Source organism: Xenopus tropicalis, chromosome 6 (assembly GCF_000004195.4).
Source record: "Xenopus tropicalis strain Nigerian chromosome 6, UCB_Xtro_10.0, whole genome shotgun sequence".
NCBI classification, from domain to species: Eukaryota; Metazoa; Chordata; class Amphibia; order Anura; family Pipidae; genus Xenopus; species Xenopus tropicalis.
In genome coordinates, this window is record NC_030682.2 from 99,963,804 (window position 1) to 99,986,031 (window position 22,228).

Here is a 22,228-nt window from a genome sequence, read left to right on the forward strand (position 1 = left end):
GATGATGATATTGTGCGTTTTTCAGCCGCTGAGAGAATTAGAAAATACGCAGCGTAAAAACGCCACGTGTGGCATCAGCCTTACTTCCACACTTCTTTCTTGTTAAACTTGTTCAGCTGCATTATTTCCTGTCAGGTGATCTCTGAGGGAGCACATCGATCAACACAAAATGGTGGCTTCAGAGAAAGGATGTAAAAGGCCAATATTTAACAGTATATATTTTCCACTTTGGAAAGATTTTTTAATAGGCCTCTTACAATATACAATATAAATCTGTTGGTTATTTATTCATTCGGGGGTATAGTTTTCCTTTAAAAATTCAACATCTCACCACCTGCCATTAGAATCTATTTAAGTCAAGGGAAAAAATGTGAAAACATCAACACAGTAATTATGTGATTATTTTCACCTAAAAATGCACACAAGCGGCAGTGTGAAGATCACCCTTTGTCATGCAGCTTTCCATGACTTGGGAGGCAACGGCATTTGTGTCACTTTGATACAGTATTTGGCAGAGAGAAAGTGGTGTTACAAGATGCTAATGATTTTCTGTGTTAGACCCATTTCTTTATCAGTACAAAAAACTATACAGCCTCACTACATCAGAATTGTGATTAGCACAGAGGAATACTAATGTTGACAAATATCTATAGAATCTCTGATTAAAGGTTATATAAGAACCTATAGAAAGTTGACACAAAAAGTTGTCTGTTTGGCTGGCCATGCCACCAATTACTCTATATCAGGCCCCTCCTGGTTTTGAGAAAGGGTTCATAAACACAAAATGAACTCTATGGGAGATGTGGCATGTGGATGGTTCACAAGTGAGACAACAGATGCTCAGGAAACGGTGCAACCATAAGCTGAGACATAACAACATAGTATAACATAGTAGTTCAACCTATTATGACTATATAAAACCTGACTAATTGCTAAATGATTCAAAAGAAGACACTAAAAACCCCTTCGGAAGCATCTCCAATTTGCCTCAGAGTGGGGAAAATTCCTAAATAAAGCATTAGAGAGATTATTATAAGGTCACCTTCCATATTTATACATACTTATCATATCCCCCATTAAGCAAATCTTCTCCAGTGCCCAAAATAAATATACTTTCACCTTAACATCTTTATTAGGTAAATATATGGCAAGAATGAACACATGAAGGTAGAGAGGCCTTTTAACAAGGGGCATCAAATGTGTGCTGGGAATAAAAAGCCACAGTAGTACAAATGTGGATCCCCTGTGTGTAACACTAATATAGAAATGATTATGAATGTGATGCAGGAACCTATGTTTGTGCTACAGTATCAGCCCAGCCACAATGATAAGTAAAGCCAAAGTGTCCACCAGTATTTTACACCAAGGAACTATACAGACACTGAGACTTGAGTCAAAATCTTTAGAAATTTTGTAGAACAAACAGAGAAGCCCCATGGCATGCCCCAATAAAAAAGGGGAAATATACACACTAACCTGTATTTTTGCATTTCTCTTTGCACTCAAATTCTACCAAAGTGTAGAGGAAAATGGAATGTAGCTAAGAACAGGAGCATCTGTACAGTTACTTATCTTGAAGCTTCTGGTAATTTGGGGGGGGGGGGGGGTATGTGTTTGCAATGCTGTTAAAATATTTGCCATCAGAGACAAGTTCTAACGTCAATAAATGCCTTTCATTTCTAGATTTTTCTCTCTCGCTCCATTTTGATGATAGTCATGCTGACAACTTTTTTTGCTCCATCAAACTCAGCAGCACAATTACATGAATTTGCTTTTAATAAATTACCATTTTTGCATATATCAGTCAAAGCATTAAGACTAAATAATAGCACAGTAAATGCATTATTAATTTAATTGCCATAGCCTGTTTAGCTAACTTCTATCATAATTTGTTTTAACATGCAACCTATCAGAGAACAGAGTCACATCCAAAGCGCACAAAGTAAACAGATTATATTGTCCTGGAGAAATTAAAATGTAGCAAGCTTGCACTATTGTAGCCAGTGCATTAATGTTTTAAACAGGTAAGAAAAAAGTAATATAATTTGGAAGGAAATAAAGGTTTAGTTTGCTGATGGAGACATTCTTGCTTACTGCAGCCATTCAAAAGCATCAGCAAAGGAAACTGTATTTTTGTACATTACCTGTATCTCACGTATTTCATGAAACTGGAGAAATTAAAGGCAAAGTAACACTGTGACACTGGCAGTTTTTAAAATAAAATGCACAGGGGATATGCTTTATTTATGGTCTATATTTGAATATGACATCACTGTAAAAAAAATCACCCTATTATGCATTAAATGAAAGGAATAAGAAGAAAAATAGCCTGTGGGAAAGAGCTTTGACCGTTCAAGACCTTTAGGAGCAGTTTCCAGGAGTGCACTCACATAATCTAGCATTCAAGCAACTGCAAAGTTATACAAAGAGGGCTTGCTCAGTAGGTATTGCTAAGAAACTATCACACAAAGGGGATTGTACTTATTGCATTGGGCCTGCAATAACACTCTTTTACCTTGAAATGAATTGCTTATGAGGTATATTTTACTTATGTTCATCATGGTTTATACCAAATGACTAGTGACACAGCCACTTGTGTACCTTGGAAGTAAACCAAGAGAGTGTATGGTTGTCATTTGACATTTATTGAAATCCTGTTGTATTACTGATTTGTAATACAATGCCTGTGACACGTACTGCGTTTATATTTACAAATAAAAAACATGTAAAAAAAAAAAAAAAACTGAAGGCGCACAAACAGCTTTCAATGAGATAGTGGTTATGCCAAGCACCACAACCTTTGGGTAGTGAGCTGCATTTGTACCAGACTTAAGGTCCCCATACACTGGCACCTACAGGTGGGCGATATCGGGGGTATCCAGGGTAATTTGATCATTTGGCCCTGGGGCCAAACAATCGGAATACAACGATGGACATAGGAGAAGTCGGTCCGGGGACCGCATCAACAAGCAAATGTGGTCCCCGATCCAACTAGATTTTCTAACCTGCCCGATCGAGATCTGGCTGATTTCAAGGCAGATATTGGTCGGACAGGCCCGTCGGAAGTGCTCATACACGGGCCGATTAGCTGCCGAATCGGTCCAAGGGACCGATATCGGCAGCTACAATCGGCCCGTGTACTGGTAGTACACTGGTGGTTCACTGGTAGTACCAATGAGTTCCTGTTGTGATGACTTAACTACTGGGCCTTAAGACTTATAAGCTGTGCTACTGGCATTGAGAATGTAGAGAGTGATGAGTGCAGCGAAGCAGAAAGGTCAGAAATCAACCCTAGTATCCAATACTTGTAATTTCCCTAGGGAAATTAATCAGCAGTAAAAACAGGGGCAGTATCTGGGCAAACGTTTGCGTATGTAAAAAGGTCTGTTATGCAAAGGACTGAAAGCAAAAACTACCTAGAAGTGTAAAAAATAGAGTTTATGTGGAACTATCCTTATTGTATTACTACAGCGTAGAATAAAAAGTGTAAGTGGTCCTTTATTTCTAAGAAGAGGCACTGAAGTCAGCATGACTTTACATCTATCAGGAAACACCCAACTGAAATCTTTAGAGTATTGTTTAACCTTCTGTGTACAAGATACATTGCTTTTGGACTGACTACTGCAGAATATGGTGCTCTCTTACTATAGCCCAGCAGAAGTAGGAATGAAATCTGCTGCAGAAAAGAAAAAAAGAGGATGACTGGCTTATTAAACTGGTTGCCCTAAATCCATGTGGAGATCTCCTAGAGCAGTGATCCTGAACCAGCGGTTCACAGGCAACATGTTGCTCACCCACTAGTAGCCTCAAAGCAGGGGATTATTTTTAATTCCTGGCTTAGAGGAGAGTTTTGGTTGCATAAAAATCAGGTGTACTGCCAAACAGAACCTCCTGTACGCTGCCAGTAGACATTAAATAGCCAATCTTAGCCCTTATTTTGAACCCCCTTGGACTTTTTCCTGCTGGTGTTGCTCCCCAGATCTTTCTACATTTGAATGTAACTCACTGGTAAAAAGGGTTTGGGGACCCCTGCTTAGACCTACATCTTACAATGAAATGTTTTAAATTCAAGTACTGAATCTTTGAAAGTCTATATTTTCTTAATATAAACTAAATGAGCTTTAAAGGGGTCGTTCATCTTTAAATTAACTTTAGGTATGCTGTAGAGAGTAATATATATAATATAAATATATTGCATAAAACAACTTATATGAAAAACCTTCTTTCATTGTTTTAATAAAAATATGCTTTTTTAGTTGTATTTGCCATCAGGGCCGGATTTCAAAACCGGCCGCCCCGAGGCCGCCCCCGGTCGCACGCCCCCTCCCCCCCCCAGTGCGCATGCGTGAACAGTGGGAGTGCGCATGCGCGAAGGGGGGTGTTTAGGGGCGCGTGCGCAAACAGCGGGGCGGGCGGTAGGGGTTGGGGATCCAAGCGGTCATGCGCCGTAGGCCAAACTAGCATACGGAGCAGTGGGGAGAAGTCCCCATTGCTCCGTATGGGAACACAAATTTTAAAATTTTGGTGGGGCGGCATGCCGCCCCCAGGTTTCTGCCGCCCTAGGCCCAGGCCTTTGTGGCCTCTCCACAAATCCGGGCCTGTGTGCCATTGGGTACTCCTATATAGAAAACTGCCATTTTAAAAATTAAGGGCCGCACCCGGGATTGTACAATTCACAGTGCCGACACAAACAAACCAAGGCACACATACATGTTAGGTCACACAAGCCAATTACTGGACAGAGTTCTGTCTTTCACTCCCACACTTCTTCCTGTTACAGTTAGAGCTGCATTATTTCTGGTCATGTGATCTCTGAAGGTGGCCACACACGTGGCAATTTTCGATCTTCAATCCGCCACTAACGTTCAGGGCTGAAACGGCAGATAAGGAGGTAGAAACAATAGGATTTCTACCTCCTTCTGCCAATTCAGCACTGAAGGCAGATTTTGCTCAGACGCCTTCTATGGCGCCCGATCAAAATCTTTTAACCCGCCCGATCAGCGAGTCAACAGATATCAGCAGCCTCCTGCGACTCGCCAACTTGCCCTAAACGCTCAGATTACTAAACACGCCCTCCAGTCTACCAGCCAAGTGAAGAGATGGAAAACTCAACCCATAGAAACTCAGCTCTAGCAGTCTGCTTCAAATTTTTTCTCCTAATCTTCCCTCCTGAGCTCAGCTCAAACAAAGCAGAACTTTAATCAAAGACAGTTCTGCCTGTATTCTTGATGAAATGTATGTGGAATAAGAGTCTTTGTGTGGGTATACTGTTTGCAGATTTAAATATATATGAGGAAAAATGGCCACTGGGTGAAAGCTGCTGTGTGCTTTAGGAAAATGTACTGGTGCTGGCAAAGGAGGGGATATATGCAGTATAAATAATGCCATTTGGGTGGGGGAGACGTGCCCAACTGATATACATTGTAGGCTTTACATGTCCTTTAATGGAGAAGGGACGTTACAATCACTTCGTAGTGCCACGGTATCTGTGGCTGGCATTAACAAGAAAGTTGGCAATTTTACTCTACTGCGCATGCACTGGCCCTGAGATTTAGGAGAATGAAGATAGACGAAAGAGGATCACTCGGTTACAGGCCAGTGGAATTATTGCTAACAGGAGCACCGGACCAGATTATCAGGTAAGTGCCTAACCTAACATTTGACACCCCCCTCCAGTGACTAATTTTTTTTCTTCAAGAAGAAGAAGACAAATAGGTGTGCAACAAATTTATTGAACAGCTCCCTAAGATGCACTTACATGAACATATACAAGAGTTTTAAAAACTACCTAAACAACAAAAATACAAAAATGTATACATTGTATGACAAACCCAACCAACGAGTTCAGAGTTCAGATGTTAACTTACCTTACATGAACCACCTCTGGGTGCTTACACATTTGACTGCTTTTATTGTAAACAATTACCAGTAGTCTGGGAATAATAACTGAAAGCACACACACTGGAGGACTCCACAAGGGAGCACCAAGGTGTACTTTCAAGAACCTTAAGGGCACAGTCTGTGTCACTTTTAAATAAATTTTGAAGAATGTTGCAGAATATATGTACATGTACTGCTGGTGTTATACTTTCTTATATATACATACACTATATTGCCAGAATATGTAGACACCTGCTTGTCCAACCTTTCATTCCACCTAGCAGAAAATCGTAAATTATATATGACATACAGTTGTAGGAAGCCCTAAACATAAGCTATATATAAATATAAACTATAACAGTAATAACATACAAACCTAACTTATGCATTATATCTTAGTGACTCTATTTAAAATAGGAAAAAAGAAACATACCTTTCCTTTGGAGTACCAAGTCCATGCTTTCCCAGTAAATGTGTGTTTAAATGCTTCTTCATAACAAAGGCCACCCTGAAAAAGAAACAAAATGTAAGCCACAAGGCAAACAAAAACCAATACACTACAAACAAATATATCCAGGTTGCACAAGAGAAGATCAGAGGCACTAGGGCCAGTTTATAGAAATGATACTACACATCTGACAAAATGTTTAACTAGCATCTCTGGTAGATATCTACAATGTTGTTTACACTTAGCACTGCCAATGCATGTAGAACAGGCCATGCTTACAATAGACATTTCAGAAACAACAATCGTGTTTAGGTACAAACTTCAACTGTTATGTAGTCAAAAAGTAGTTTTGACTACATAACAGCTGCAGGCTAGAAAGGCTAATATATGTCCTCCTATAACAAATATTATTAAATAGTGAAGTTCCCATTGAATTCATTTTTTAATTTCTTGTTTATACTTTCCATTATTATGTTTTTCACCTTATCTTTTTCACTGTACCTTAATTAGAAATGTTTAATTTTTCTAATATCTACCCTTATTACAATTATTAACAATTCTACAGGGCTGCTATTCTTTTTACCGATTGTCTACCTACAGCAACAAAGTGGCGGAAATCAGTTCAATACCAGCAAAGATTCCAATACCCACAATGCCTTGCATGCTTTTTGGTTCTTCTTCTACTAAGGTCTTTTAATCCATAACATTCAAGGCACTGTTGAACAGGATACTGGCCAGACTACTGGGCTTCTATCAGGAAGGTACTGTACAGGGTTAACTGTTTTCTGGGGCCCTTTGATTCGCAGATAACTAAGGAATGGGGGGCTTGCTGGGGAGGAGTTGTGGTTTTTACATTAAGGGCAGATTAGGTTGTGGACCATATTTTTCACTGTTACCCATTATAATTGTTGGCAGAGTCATCTGCCCAGTGACCCAGGTTACCAATGGCCTTATAATTTGGGCTCTCACGTGATATATGATTAAAACTTAGTATGATGGGGCCCTGAGATTCCTGATGGCAGTCCTGACTGAAACAATATATTAGCTGTACAAGTAGCCAGTATAAGCAGCAGAAAGAATAGTAGGAGACAGAGAGATACTGCTTTCGACAGCTATTTCATCTTAAAACTTTAAAATCCTTAAATATGTTTTTATTATACTTGAATATTAGAATGTAGCCTAGCATTCAATTTTCTCTTTATGCATTTTTTTTTTAATTTGCATTAACAATTCCATTAACAACTACTGTTAAAGCATAAGTTAAAAAAAAAAGAAAAAGACTCACATGAAAAATGTATGTATATTTTTATTTATAAAGCGCTACTTATGTACGCAGCGCTGTACAGTAGAATACATTAATACAAACAGGGGGTTAATAAGATAATAGATAAATACAAATAAATACAGTAGAACCCCCATTTTACGTTTTTCAGGGGACCATGAAAAAAAGATGTAAAATCAGGGAAAATGTAAAATCAGGGAAATGTGTTAAGGACACATACATGTCAATGATTTAAAGGAAATAAGTACAGGAATATTTTTTTATTTGCAACACAGTTCCTTTACTGAGTTATTTCACAGGTTTTAGCAGAAGTACTGAAACAACTTTTTACAGTACTGTAAAACATTTTGCATTTAATGCATGTGTTTGCTAAAAGATTGAATATCACTATAAATTAATAAGATGCGGAAAAGAATACTGTACAGCACTGAAACAAAAATCTGTACTCTTTTAAAAATCTGCACCTTGTACAGCTGTTCCCCATACTTGTACAACGCTCGCGGTATTTTGTACGCTCCCGGATAGGTACGCATGCGCAGTATGAGATATGAGGCGATAGTGGTGCCGCTGACCTTCCTAAGATGGCGCCTGTGATCGCAAGACATGGGGGAAACTTTAATTCCTAAAGTAAGCTGTATTTTTACCTTAAAACTAAGTGATTTGCTAGGGAGAGGCATGATAAAAACAGTGTAAAATGCGGGAAATTCATATGTAAAATCCGGGAATAGAGCCCATAGGAATGCATTAAAATTGGTGGGACCACAAAAAAACGGTGTAAAAAGCGGGAAAACTTAAAATCCAAGAGTCAAAGACACAAGAGGATGGAGGTCCCTGCCCCGTAGAGCTTACAATCTATATGGGAGGGTAACTTACAGACACAAATAGACAAATATAAGTGCTGTAAGTCAAAGTGGGTGACAGTACAATATAAGTGCTAGTTCCCAGAACAGGTGCTGGGCGAGTGCTCCAAAAGGTAGTCTTTTAGTTTGGTTTTAAAAAGACTGGGGGAGGAAAAAGAAAAGAAAAAGAATCTGAACTACACAAATGAATGCATTATAAGAGAGAAATATTACTGGAAAGTCTGTGTGAGTGTTCCCCAAACAGAGTGTAAGGAAGGCATTATAGTTGGAATTCTGAGCAGAAGTTTAATTATGCTGCAAGATGACTTGTTTCAGACACCCATCAAATGCTAAACATTTACATGGTTCTCTCCATAAGCAAATGTGTTTTTGTTACAACTTTCAATGTGAAATGGACTTGCAAATATTTTTGTTAATTACGTATTACAGCTGTCCTTCATAAGCTTAATTACTAATTGCTAAAAGGCAATGAAATGACTTTTTTAATATATACACGAAAAGCATGAAATATGCAAAAGAAGAAATGATTTTAATTACCCTGCAATGACATGAAAGGGTACAACTCAAACTGGCATGTTCTACATTTCTACATTAAGCACTCAATTCGTGTTGACGTTTTGCTGTAAAAACTTTGCTGAATTTTAAGGTATTAAAGCACACAACCAGCTAATGTCAATCTACTGCTTTGGTTTGGAGCAACTTTATTGCTATCAGTTTTTAAGGGGATTTACAACCCCAAAAAATAATTAGATGTAAGATAACTTAGCACGGCCCTCACTGCAATTTAACATTCTTTTTTAGTAGTTTCTGTGGTATTTGCAGTTTCAAACTCCTAATACCCAGTTCTTGACTAAACAGCTCTCTTTAAGTCCGTCAGCAGCTCTGACTAGTGATGAGCGAATGAGTGAAAAAGTCGCATTGAAGCCAATAGATGACTTTTTTCAATGGGCGTTTTTTCTCATTCCAAATGCATTAAAGTCAGTGGGTATTTTTTTCTACTCCAAATGCCTTAGAAGCAATGGGCTATTATTTGACTTTTTTTTTTTCACTGTGAATTTTTGCCGCAGTTTCGTGAAAAAATTTGCAATGTCAAAATGCGGAATTTCGCTGTGTACCCATACCTGCCAAAAAATTGTCTCATCACTAGCTCTGACTGCACATTTTATCCAAGTCATAGACGAAAAAAACGCAAATTTGCACAAATTCATATAAGATTCAGATTAGATTTAACCGTTTTACAGTTATTTTCACTTACTTTATTTTTTAGTATTTAAAATGCTTCTGAATCACAAATTTAGCAGCCCATGATATTAGATTTAACCGTTTTACAGTTTTTTTCACTTACTTTATTTTTTAGTATTTAAAATGCTTCTGAATCACAAATTTAGCAGCCCATGATATCTATGCAATGCTCACACAAACAAATATTTCTAACTGATATACAAGGTTTGGTGTAATTTTATATTTCAAATGTACAGGCATTATCATTGCAAACATCAGTCCAACCAAAAAGTTAAACCCAAGCCACCACTAAATTATGTCATTAATGTCATTATATTATAAATATATTACAGAGGCCGGCAACAGGTATCAGGATTCTTTGTATTCAAGTCTACCCAATGCAATCTATGTCCCAATTTGTGTCAATTACTGCCAGCTGCTCTGCCTTTGTTTCTGGAACTCTGTGCCTCAAGGAAATTGATTTCTCCCAGTTTTTTTTTAGCTCTACAGCAGATTCTGGGCAGGTTCACAGAGGTACATAGTATTCCTAGAACAAATACTAGGTTTTCCCATAGTATCAAACAAGTACTTCTTGTAAGTAGAAAATATTTTACCTTTAGGTGCTGGATCAACAGATAAAAACAAATACTAAACAGATACATTGTTGGGGGTTATGAGTTTGATTCCAGCTTCAGCACTATCTACAAGGTTTGTATGTTCTTCACATGTCTATCAGTTTCCTCCTGGTACTTTTTGCCTCCAAAATATAAAGGCACATTAATTGGCTTCTAATTAAATTGACCATACTGTGTGTGAATGTGATAGGGGCCTTAGATTGTAAGCTCCAATGGGGCAGGGACGGACATGAATGATGAACTGTTCAAATGTTTCAGTGCTATATAAATGACATATAATAAAGGTTTCTTGTTCTTTAATGACCTACAATTTTTTTTTACCCCACTAGAGGTGTGGGGCGCTACCCATTATGCATATGTCCCATCATGGCTGCCTGCATGGGGATTTCCTTCCAGTATGAGGGACAGAGCACGCATAAGTAGGGTTTCTAAAAAAAAAAAAAAGTACTATTGCTTCCCCACATCTTGAGCATGAGCTTGGCCATCTCCTCTGATAGGAGGAACAATTTTTAGATAAGTGCTCTTTAAACTATAAAAAATAAATCAATTACAGGTATGGGATCTGTTATCCAGAATGCTCAGGACCTGGGGTTTTCCAGATAAGGGATCTTTCTGTAATTTGGATCTCCATAATTTAAGTCTGCTAAAAATCATTTAAATATTGAATAAACCCAATGGGATTATTTTGCCTCCAATAAGGATTAATTATATATTGGTTGGGATCAAATACAAGGTACTGTTTTTTTATTACAGAGAAAAAGGAAATCATTTTTGAAACTTAGAATTATTTGCTTGTAATGGAGTCTATGGGAGATGGCCTTTCCATAATTCAGATTCCATACCTGTACTTTAAAAGCTTAAAATCAGGTTGCTGTTTTATCACAAGTTATGTCTTTAACATACAGTTTTCATAATTTTTGAGGTTTTAAGTCAACCGAACCAGAAGTCAGAAGAACAATGTATATAAATGCTTGGAGGACATTAAAAGTCTATTTGTGTTCTTTGCATTTTGCTTTGCAGTGCTGCATAATTATGCATTAGGAAAGATATTAAACTTACTGTGTGTTCTGAATGCAGATCATTCCATCAGTGATCAGCAGGGTCATGTTTTTAGTGAAACAGAACTGAGAATAAGATTTCCATAATTTCTTGTATTTGTGGACATATGTTATATGTGCCCTCCCTACATAAAAGGTTAAACCCTTAGCTTTCCATATTTTGCAAATAAATATATATTTATGGATACATTTAAAAACATATAGCCCTTTTCTCTAATTTAAACAAGCAAAATATGAAACCATGTATATATACTGTATTTTTTTTTTAATAAATTAATAAGATCACAGAGACCCCTTATACCCATGGCTCCAATTTTCTTATGGTGACTGTGTAATATTTTGCAATGTAAAATTGACTGAGATGGAAGCTATTTTGCATGGAACAGTGGTCATGGCTAACAAATGAGAGTTTTGTGGGCTGAGTGTTAGTCCCCTGCTTCATCTGCCACCCCTAATGACAGCAGCCACCTGCTGTTTTATTGTCACAGCTGGAGCCAGTTCACACTCCTTGGTGCCGTGTTCTGCCCATGAGCGCCAAGCTCTCTTTTCGCCTCATTACTTTGATGAACTTTTTATGGTCAGCACCCATGAAGACCTCATCTAGGACTACAGAACCCACACTGGCTGCAGGGAGTGCTTCTAGAAAGCATGAAGTGATAAGTCAGAGAGACACTGAAGCTGCTGCTGCTGCCTGTCACTTACTTAAGTCACTGTAGCATACTTTTGCTTGACAAAGCTTTCAACAGGTAAATTACCACAAGCCTTTGATATTTAATAATATTGTTTATCTACTAACATTAGAAAGACAAAAATCCAATTTGGATTTTGCTGCCCAGCTTTATAAAATTAGTTGTTTTTCATATCATCTATATATCATCTATATATCAGTTATATATTGCCTACAAATTGAGAGCAAGAATTCATTTTACATCTGTGAATGAGTTTTGAAAAAAGTGCTTACAAACTAACTATAAAATTTATATTCTATATTAGTTACATTTTATACCTCCTCGAAACTAAAATTCCCAAACAATTTCATGGAAATGGCAGGTCCTAATAAATAAGCACAGGCTTCACTAGGAATATGCGTCCACAACAAGAACTTTTTAAATAGTTTATAATTTAGATAAATGTTTGATGAGGAAATAACCCAAGCATCACCAACACTACACAAAACAGAGGTTATTAAAAAAGCGATTTATGCACAGGGATGCCAACCCAAATTCATAGTAATCCAGGGGTATTTTGGCTGCACCTGTCACACCATAGCACCACCCCTGCCCCCCCTTAGGCGCTCCCCGCTCCATGATTCTATGCATCTCAATAAAGCAAGTAAGTGGGAGACAGTCCTGTTAGAGCAGGCTTAAATTAAGGAGACTTCCGAGAAATACAGGGGAGTTGACATGTCTGTTTGAATTGTATACAAACTGCATAAACAACAATATAATGTGACAGTCAGTATGGAACACTGCAGGGAAAGGATCTATTATACAGAATGCTAGGGACCTCGGGTTTTCTGGATAACGGGTCTTTCAGCAGCTTGGATTTCCATACATATAAACGTATATAAAAAATGTAATTAATTAAAACCAATAGGATTGTTTAACTATATCTTAACTACATCTTATTTGGGATGAAGTATAAGGTATAGTTTTATGATTAAAGAGAAAAAGCAAATCATTTTAAAAAAATTGTAATTATTTAAATATAATGTGAGATGGTCTACCCCTAATTCTAAGCTTTCTGGATAGTGAGTTTCCACATAACAGATCCCATATCTGTATATTATTTAGCCCTTATTTACTAACATAGGCCCAACTCTAAATCAGTGCAGTGCAGTACTCCATAGCAACCAATCAGCAAGTAACACTGATCTGCCTAATCCATTTAGAATTAAGTAATGCAAATTTTTGATTGGTTGCTGTGTGTAACTAAAACTGCACAGATTTGCACTTACAAAAATAAATAAGGAACTATGTTTAATTTAGGAATTTTTGCATTGCACAGAAACCAACCCCCCTTCCCCGGGTTCAAGCCCTTGTCTTTTATACAGAGTAACTATTTTTGTTCCTATAATAAAGTGCTAAGTAGGGAGACACATAAGCAAAACCTTATACTCCATATTAAATGCAACTAATAAGCAATGCATACACAAAAAGTCTATCAGTCAAAGATTCAGATGCAGTACTTGGCAAGATGTATTTGGTGGGACCTTTGCTCTGTTTATGTATGGCACTAGGATTTGAGTGCCTGTTTTATGCGTCTCAATCATGTGCAAGTGCATAAAAACAGTAGATAATCACTTGATGTTTATTATTGTGTTAATAGAAAAGCCCAAGTACTATTCATATTTATAAACCTATCAACTTGCAAAAGCATTTATTGTTATTATATATTCCCTCTGCACAATCCCCATAAAAATTAAACACAGACTGAAAGACATCATCTTACAATCAACATTTATAGGGAACTATTCAAGGAAAACAGTTTGTGGTAATATTAACAAATAATCATATCACAGTGTCATCAATAAAGCTTTCCAGTCTAGTTATAATCTACTTTCCCACCGAGAGACAATACAAAAATCTTTAAAAACAGAACCCCTACAAACTTATAATAAAAAGCTATAAACATTATATTTACTTAAGTTTTGTTTACTTGGTTGTTAAGCTATGTAAGAAATGCATGGGTCATTAGCTTCATGAATCCCCTAAAACCACTTTACATACGGATATAGGCTTAGCAAATGAATACAACAATTACTAGATTTTGTATGCAGAGGATGCAATTTAAAGTCCAAGTCTAGACAGATCGTGTTATTATACAATGCTTAATGAGCATTAGCTTAAAGATCACTACAAGCAATTCTTAAGTATTTAAGGCTATGATGTTTCTGTAAAAAAATACATTTATAGGCATTTTCCCCAATGAAATCTGAGAATCAGGAAAAGTCAACAAATTATGTGAACCAGATATGTAAAACCAGTAGGAACATTTTGAAGATTACCATTAAGAGTTGAAACTTGGCATCTGGTTTTTCCCATGATGTCCAGCTATGCAAATGCAGTTGTTTTACAGAAGATGGACAAACAATTGTGACTTACACATATGAATTTCCAAATATATACCCCTGTGTTTATGTTGGTGTATAGCAATATGATTTTTTTTCTCAAAATACAAATCCTCCAGGTAATTGAGAATTTTATGATATACAATTATATTTCTTGAAAGCCTTATATTAAAATATACTGCTTACTTTTTTTCTGTAATTTGGTTTTAAAAGGCTCAATAGCTCTTCCTAAAAAAAACCCACTCCTGATGGAATACCAGCACAGGTTCTAGAAGTCCTTGTTCTAAAACAGTTATGATTAACCCCAAGTCTCAAAGACCTCTAGCACTGGACAGATCTGCTCGCGTTTCAAGTCAATAAATTGAAAAAGTCATAACAGGTTTTTTTAGCAGGGCCTTTATTACATGTGCATATATAAATCTTACATGTAAAAATGCTTGCCTGTCTAAACCCTGAGATGTTTGCCAGTATGTTCCTCTAAAAAGCCAGTCATAAAGTGGCTGGAATGTGTGTTTTACAGTAGAGTGAATAAGTTAATTTGTAGTAGTCACATTAGCTAAAGGGGTGAATATACAAGCATCCAGAAAATTTGATTAAGCCAGACAGTGTCTTTTGTTAGACACTTCAAGTAATGCATTTGAAAGCATATGGTTGTGCCAACAACCACACTTACTTTTTGATTTTCTCAATTTCTGCATTGGCAGAATTCCTTCAGTTTTTTTGTAGTTTGCTGGCAGACAAATGTCTAAATTGTACCCAAGTTAAGTGTGGAAATGAGTAATGTGGTGATGGTCATCGAAGGCTCTGTTAGCTAGACTTTTGGGCAGGACCTGAATGCAAGTGTAAGTTTATTAATTTCCTCTACATTAAGCAAAAATATGAATGGGTGATCAGTTGGAGGGAGGGTAGGCCGAATGGCACTATTACATATGCAAACACAATTTATGTTGACAATATGGGACCATGAAGCACTAAAGTGACACTAAATTCATGGAGCTGCATGCTCAGAAGACGAATCATTAAAGCAGCCCAATGCCACTGACACACTGATTAATGAGTGATAACAGTCTGAGAAACTGAAAAATGCTCATACATTACAAAATAATGTTAAATTCTTTGTCATTCTACTCTAATTAATTTATCCTTCTTTATTATAGAAGAAAACATTAGAAAAATACAGGAAGTGAAAGAGCTCTCTAATTGCAAGGGACTAAAAAATGCTCCTCCCATAATGACCCCAATAGTGTGATCTAACCTTAAAAAAATGCTCTATAGAGTAACTCCTTAATTTATGAGCATATTAACATTTAAGCATGTGGAAGTAGTTCGTACACCTTAATGCAATGGGCGTCTTCAAACAAGTTTTATGAGTCACTCGCAAGTACAAGAATTACTTTATTAGCAATTTACTAAACATAAATGTTAAGAGTGATATTGACTCAAATGAGGAAAAGGGCATCTGTGGAATTTAAATTGCTGTGATTGTAAAACTGCATCATATTTTGGGGCTACAAGGGTTGTTTTCCCTACTTCTCTAAGCTGTATATGCAATTTTCTTTTTAATCAGCTTACCTTAAGGTCTGGGCTAACCTGAGGAGATGTCTGTACTTTATAAAACATGTTATGTTGCTGTCTGTTGCATTAACATTTCCGCTGTAAAAACTTTTTCACTTTTCTGAAGTGCAGATGTAAGTGCCCATTTTTAACTGTACCCTACCAATATGGATATTGGGGATAAATATCTGTGGCTTTTGGCACCCATCAGATTTAATTTATGTCTGTATATAATTTTAGTTGCATAGTAAAATATGCAACAATGTTTTGTGTCAATGGTCGGTCAAAAGCACTTTGATCATAACACGTCCCAGCTGTACTTGTATACTCCACCTGGTTAACCAAAAATCTCAAAGATAAACTGGAAAAAACGGAGAACATGCCATACACATATGATTTGTTCCCAGGCATAAAAAGTGTTACACTCATTTGCAATTTTTTTTTTTTTTTGGGGGGGTGCCTTAAACCTAGAATGTATCATAATATTAGAAGGTGTTTAACAAAACAAAATGAAAGGGTGGGAACCTTAAAAAAAACAAAAAACCTTAACCTTTGTATCAAGTAAACTGTAATATTGGAATAAATTACAACCAACACAAAATATGGTAAAAATGAAATATGTGATATAGATAAGTAAACAGTGAAAACAAAACAGTGATTTTGTTTTCAAAGCAAAAGTTTTCCACTGAGGAAGGGTATGAAAATGTGGCATTTCAACTGATATCACCAAATCTTTACTTAAAGACAACATTTAGAAGAACATACCATTTGTGCTGTTTTAAGACAATCCTGTTTTTCCTCTATATGCTGCATAACTGGAATGTTTTATCTTCTGCCGCTCATTATTTTGAAGGTTGATTACTCAAGCAAAAACGCTGATTTTATCCGAATATTAAAATTATCTGACAGTCAATACAGCTTCCCATTTGGTCTTATTAACATACACCATTAGGAGAACTAGATTTGCGATTAATAACAATTTCATTAAATTTCTGCTATTTTAAAATACCATTTTGATCCCCTAGTGCCTTTAGGCAATAGTAAACGTAAAAATTGTGAATACTTTATGTATTCATGAAAGAGAAATTCATGTGATCAAGCTTGAAAAATGTGTGCAATGTTACCCATCATTAAGCATGTTTCATTAAAACAAACACAATAATGATATTAAACAATCACTTTGGGGAGCAACCACAATAATTCGGCAGCATTACTATCAAGTTCTCTTGCAGCACAAATAGATTTTTCATTGGGTTGATACATTTCTCAAATTCAATGTTCAGCTGTCAGAAAATGGCAAGAATCAAAATATTGATACTTAAAGGGGAAATGATCAGACAGCTTGAACTAGCTTTCAGCAATTGCTTTGGAGGAATATAAATCAGAAATTCTTCACAATCCATTTAGACACTGGGGAGCTACAGTTTACATTTGTCAGAATAAACTCTTTTTAGAGATTTCCATGTTTGGTTTGTTTTGTTGTTTAGCTATCCTTACTTAAAATGTAGCTTTCCCCTGTTAATTTCTCTAAGCATAAACTACAAATGTTTATAATATTTAATATTTAGGTAAATAATTTTATGTTATTGATAGCAATCATGCTGAAGTAGAAGGTTTACAAGTGTATTGCAAACATAACAGGCATAAAATACACTATATCTACATCTATATATACAAAATAAATTACGAAGATCATATGAATTGTTTCACAGAATTGGTATCCCTTTAACACACTAAGATTTAATTATTTATTAATTATAAGACTAGCTGTAAATATTATCCTATGGCTCCAGCCTATAGAACTTAACCAGGTATTTCTGAAAACTCAGGGTGGAAATCTTGGGATTACCCCAGGGCTCCACAAATGGCATTACAGTGCATTTGCATTGCTCATGTTAACCTGTTTATGGAGCAGACATCTTAATAAATCATTCCAATAGCGCAAGGTACAGTTAACCGATACAATTTCTTTGTGAGTTTTACTGCCAGTAAACATAGCTCAGATGAAACACTGCTTTTTTTTTTTTTTTTTTAAACAAGCAATACACACATCTTAATAAAAACTCTTTCTGTTTGTAGCTCATTCATTTCAAAGCTAGCAATATTGATCTTTATGTGCCTTAAAGGGGTCGTTCACCATTAAATTAACTTTTAGTATGTCATAGAATGACCAATTCTAAGCAACTTTTCAATTGGTCTTCAGTATTTGTTATAGTTTTTGAATAAATTTGTTTTTCCACCTCTTTGCGGGTTTTTAAATGCAGGTCACTGACCCCACACCCAACAAACTATTGCTTTGTGAAACATTTTTATTGTTATTGTTACTTTTTGTAAATTTCTTTTCTATTCAGACCCTCTCCTATTCATATACCACTGTCTCATTCAAACCACGCTGCATTGTGCATAGTACAGAGGAAAAACTGTGCTTTTAGTTACTATGTACAGATTATGTGAAGAAGTGCAGAAGCAAAACTGATCTGCAAGAGGCAGGCAGCACTGGCAGCAGCAGTAATGGTATTAGCAAGGAATTCCATTAACTTCTCATTAGAAAATAAAGATAGGTTTACTGGGAAAGCACCCCATGCCCAAGAAAAAACACAACAGCTAGCATCCAGGAGATGTTTCATGCTGACAGTCCAATAAAGACCACAATAAATGGAGACAGCTAATCCTACTGACCAAGCTACTGGCATAATTCCTTTGCTGTTTAAGTTTTCTATTCCTTGATAACTGCATATCAAGAAAACAATGCACATGATCAATTGGTAGTCTTGCAATCTGTATCTGCTGGTCTGTATCTACTTTACTTTAACTACACCATCTGCTAGCGACCAAACAGCAGGAAAATATGTCACCTTTTACACATGATATCAATATTATAATTTCACACATTCCAGAGATGTGCTGGTTTTCTATGACAAGAAAGAAACCTTTTAATCCCATTCTGGATGATTTGGAAATGTAATGGTTAAACAGAAAATATATGTGGTAGCATCTCTTGACAGTGTCCAAATGGCACTATTTAAAGTACAGGTATGAGATCCCTTATCCGGAAGCCCATTATCCAGAAAGCTCCGAGTTAGGGAAAGGCCATCTCCTATAGACTCCATTTTAATCAAATAATTTAGAATGTTAAAACTGATTTCCTTTTTCTCTGTAATAATAAAACAGTACCTTGTAATTGATCCCAACTAAGATATAAATAATCCTTACTGGATGCAAAACAATCCTATCGGGTTTAATTAATGTTTTATTGATTTTATAGTAGACAAGGTATGGAGATCCAAATTACGGAAAGACCCCTTATCCGGACTACCCTTGGTCCCAAGCATTCTGGATAAGGGGTCCTATACCTGTACTTTACACAAGAATAAATATCACTAAAATAAATTATCCTGCAGAAATAAGTTCTATGCAGATGTGTGAATTAACAAAATGTTTTTTACTGAATTATGTTTAATGCAGTGCCATTCAATTATATGGTTAGCATTAAACACATACACACTTGACGAAGGCAGAAGAAAGTCCATTTTTTCTGAACAAGAAACACAGTTTCCACCAGCTTTCCTCATTATCTTGCTTAACAAAACTCTAGATCAAATAAATCAAAAATGCCTTCAACATGCCCAAATAAATTACAGAAACATTCAGTGGCAGCAATGGTATTTTAAAAAGCTTGTGCAAGCTTGTTGGGTATTGCCATTAGAATACACAAAGATTTCATATCCAGTATCAGAAAAATTAAGAAAACCTTTTCATAGCTGCAAACCTTCAGACAAATGCTGGAAACACACACTATTCATTACTAATTAGGTGCTTCTGTCCTGTTCAACAACGGTAATCAGAGCCAGACAATGTATATCATATAACAAAGTCGTACTTAAAATATAGAGACATTTTTATCATTAACTATGATTTCACTAGGGATAGGTTAATATGCTTTATTTTTTAAGTGTATTAGGAAGTACAATATTAGTTATTTGCCAAAATAATTTTTCCTCTATAAATAAAACTATGTATTGTTAGTCATACTGAAATATCTCACGCTAAATCACGTTAATACAGTTGCCTGACTTTTAAGATTACGACAAGCAGGCATTTTATATGTTTAAGTCCACTTTCAACCAATTATAGTGAGCATAACCTCAGACTGTGACTGCCTTAAAAGTAAACTAAACCTAGAAATGAATATGGATTTTATATACTGAATTTACTTCAGCATCCTAAAGGTTCATCATGTCACTAACAGTAATGATGAAGGTCTTCAAAGTTGTTTCAAGAGTTCAACATCTTGCACTTTGTTAGAAGTGTCAGTGACACTGACATGCTCAATGTGCTTTCGGCAGCTGTTGAGAAGCTAAAGTTAGGGGTTGCTGCAAATCATCAGGTAAAAATTGAGATCTGTTAGTCATATAAGCTGATGCTTCACGGCTGAGCACTAAACTCTGATGCTAATTGCAATGGTTTCTAATCAGCCTTGTATCTTGGCATTTGTATTCTGTTTATACAGTGTATTGTAAGTCCCTAAGCTCACTAACTAACAAGGCATGTGCATGAAATCAGCAGAAAAGTAGATAGAAGGGGGAGTGCATTTTGGAGGCACTGCAAAAGTGCTGTGATTGCCTTGGGCTGGTACTGAACCCCGCAAAGCTGCACAATACCAAAGATAGCAAGAAACTATCATATACATCTCCTCAGTCTTCATCTACATATTAAAGGACATGTAAACCCCACACACAAAAATTTAATCAGTGAACAGCCTCTCCCCTAATCACTTAGATTTGCTACTCCTCCTGTAACCTACTTGGCCCCCACCCTCAGGAATTTGCTTTGGCTGTTGGCTTGTGGGCATGCTCAGTTGTTCTAAGCTCAGATTACTAAACACGCCCCCCAGTCTAGCAGCCAGTAAAGAGATGGCATTTCTGGTTCCCAAAGAAACTCAGCTCTAGCGGTCTGCTTCAGTTTTTTTCTCCCAAACAACTCTCCTGAGCTCAGCTCAAACAAAGCAGAACTTTTATCAGAGACAGTCCTGCCTGTGTGAGCCTGTATTCTTGATGAAATGTATGCTGAATAAGGGTCTGTGTGTGTGTATGCTGTTTGCAGATTTAAATGTATCCAATTATGTCAGAGGAAAAATGGCCACCAGGTGAAAGCTGCTATTTGCTTTAGGAAAACATGATGGTGCTGGCAACCGGAGGGGATATATGCAGTACAAATGATGCCATTTGGGTGGGGGAGGCATGCCCAATTGATATAAATTGTAGGCAAATGTAGGCTTTACATGTCCTTTAAGAGACAACTTACTCATGTTCCAGAGGGTCAGAAGTAAATTCAAAGCGGTCAAAGAGAGTGCCATCTTCTATTCCATGTACACCTGGCCAGGTAATACAATATTTACCAAGGTATCAAAGAAGCACAACACTATATATCAAGCCAATGTTTTTAATAATTAAAGAAAACATAGTTCTAAGTAACTTTCCATTACACGTGAAGTATTTTTAATGGTTTTAAAATGAAAGCAATATTTGTTTATCTCATCTCAAATTTCATCCCAATATCACTGCATACATCATACCATAAGTTCATTTAAAGGTGAACTATCCCTTTTAGGCTAATGCCACACAACGTTGAATCTTGGCCTATGGATAAATTGCATCTCTAGAAAGCTTCACATGTTTGACTGGTTTGACTGTGCTTGTATTCAAACTCAATCACATAAGGGGGCCGAAATCTAAAACACAGGCTAAGTCGCGGGCCAAATTTTTTATCAATATACTTAGTAAGATACTAAGGGGTATATTTATCACAGTGTATAAAAAGTGGAGTAAGATGTTGCTCATAGCAGCCAATAGATGCTTTGCTACTGTTGAAATCTGATAATCTGAAATCTGAGACACACTCACCAAGGGCCACATAAAACAGCCAGGTGGGCCGGATTTGGCCCCCGGGCCGTGTGTTTGACATATATGCTATAGACCATACTTCACATTATTGTAATAGAAAAAGCATCTATAAGGGCGGTAGGATTTCTGACAATTAACTAGACATTGCTTATAAAAGTAGCAGTAAAGGCAGTATAACAGGTAGTAGCTATACTAGGTATGCTAGGTACTTTATGTCTTTCTCACTGATATATGTATAGTCTCATATTTTATATTTATACATTTATGTATATAAAATAAGATACATATAGATAAGATACACACATAAACAAGCTGCT

At 36.5% G+C, this 22,228-nt stretch overlaps 1 protein-coding gene across 4 annotated transcripts in view; it reads right to left on the minus strand.

Moving 5' to 3' along the window:
* The window catches only part of znf407 (zinc finger protein 407), a 252,048-nt gene that overhangs the window by 134,665 nt on the left and 95,155 nt on the right, over positions 1-22,228 (minus strand). For all 4 annotated transcript variants that reach the window (XM_002941882.5, XM_012965376.3, XM_004915265.4 and 1 more), the window contains exon 4: positions 6,314-6,388. In XM_002941882.5, coding sequence (XP_002941928.2) covers positions 6,314-6,388 — 75 coding nt within the window. The remainder of the gene's footprint in view (positions 1-6,313; positions 6,389-22,228) is intronic.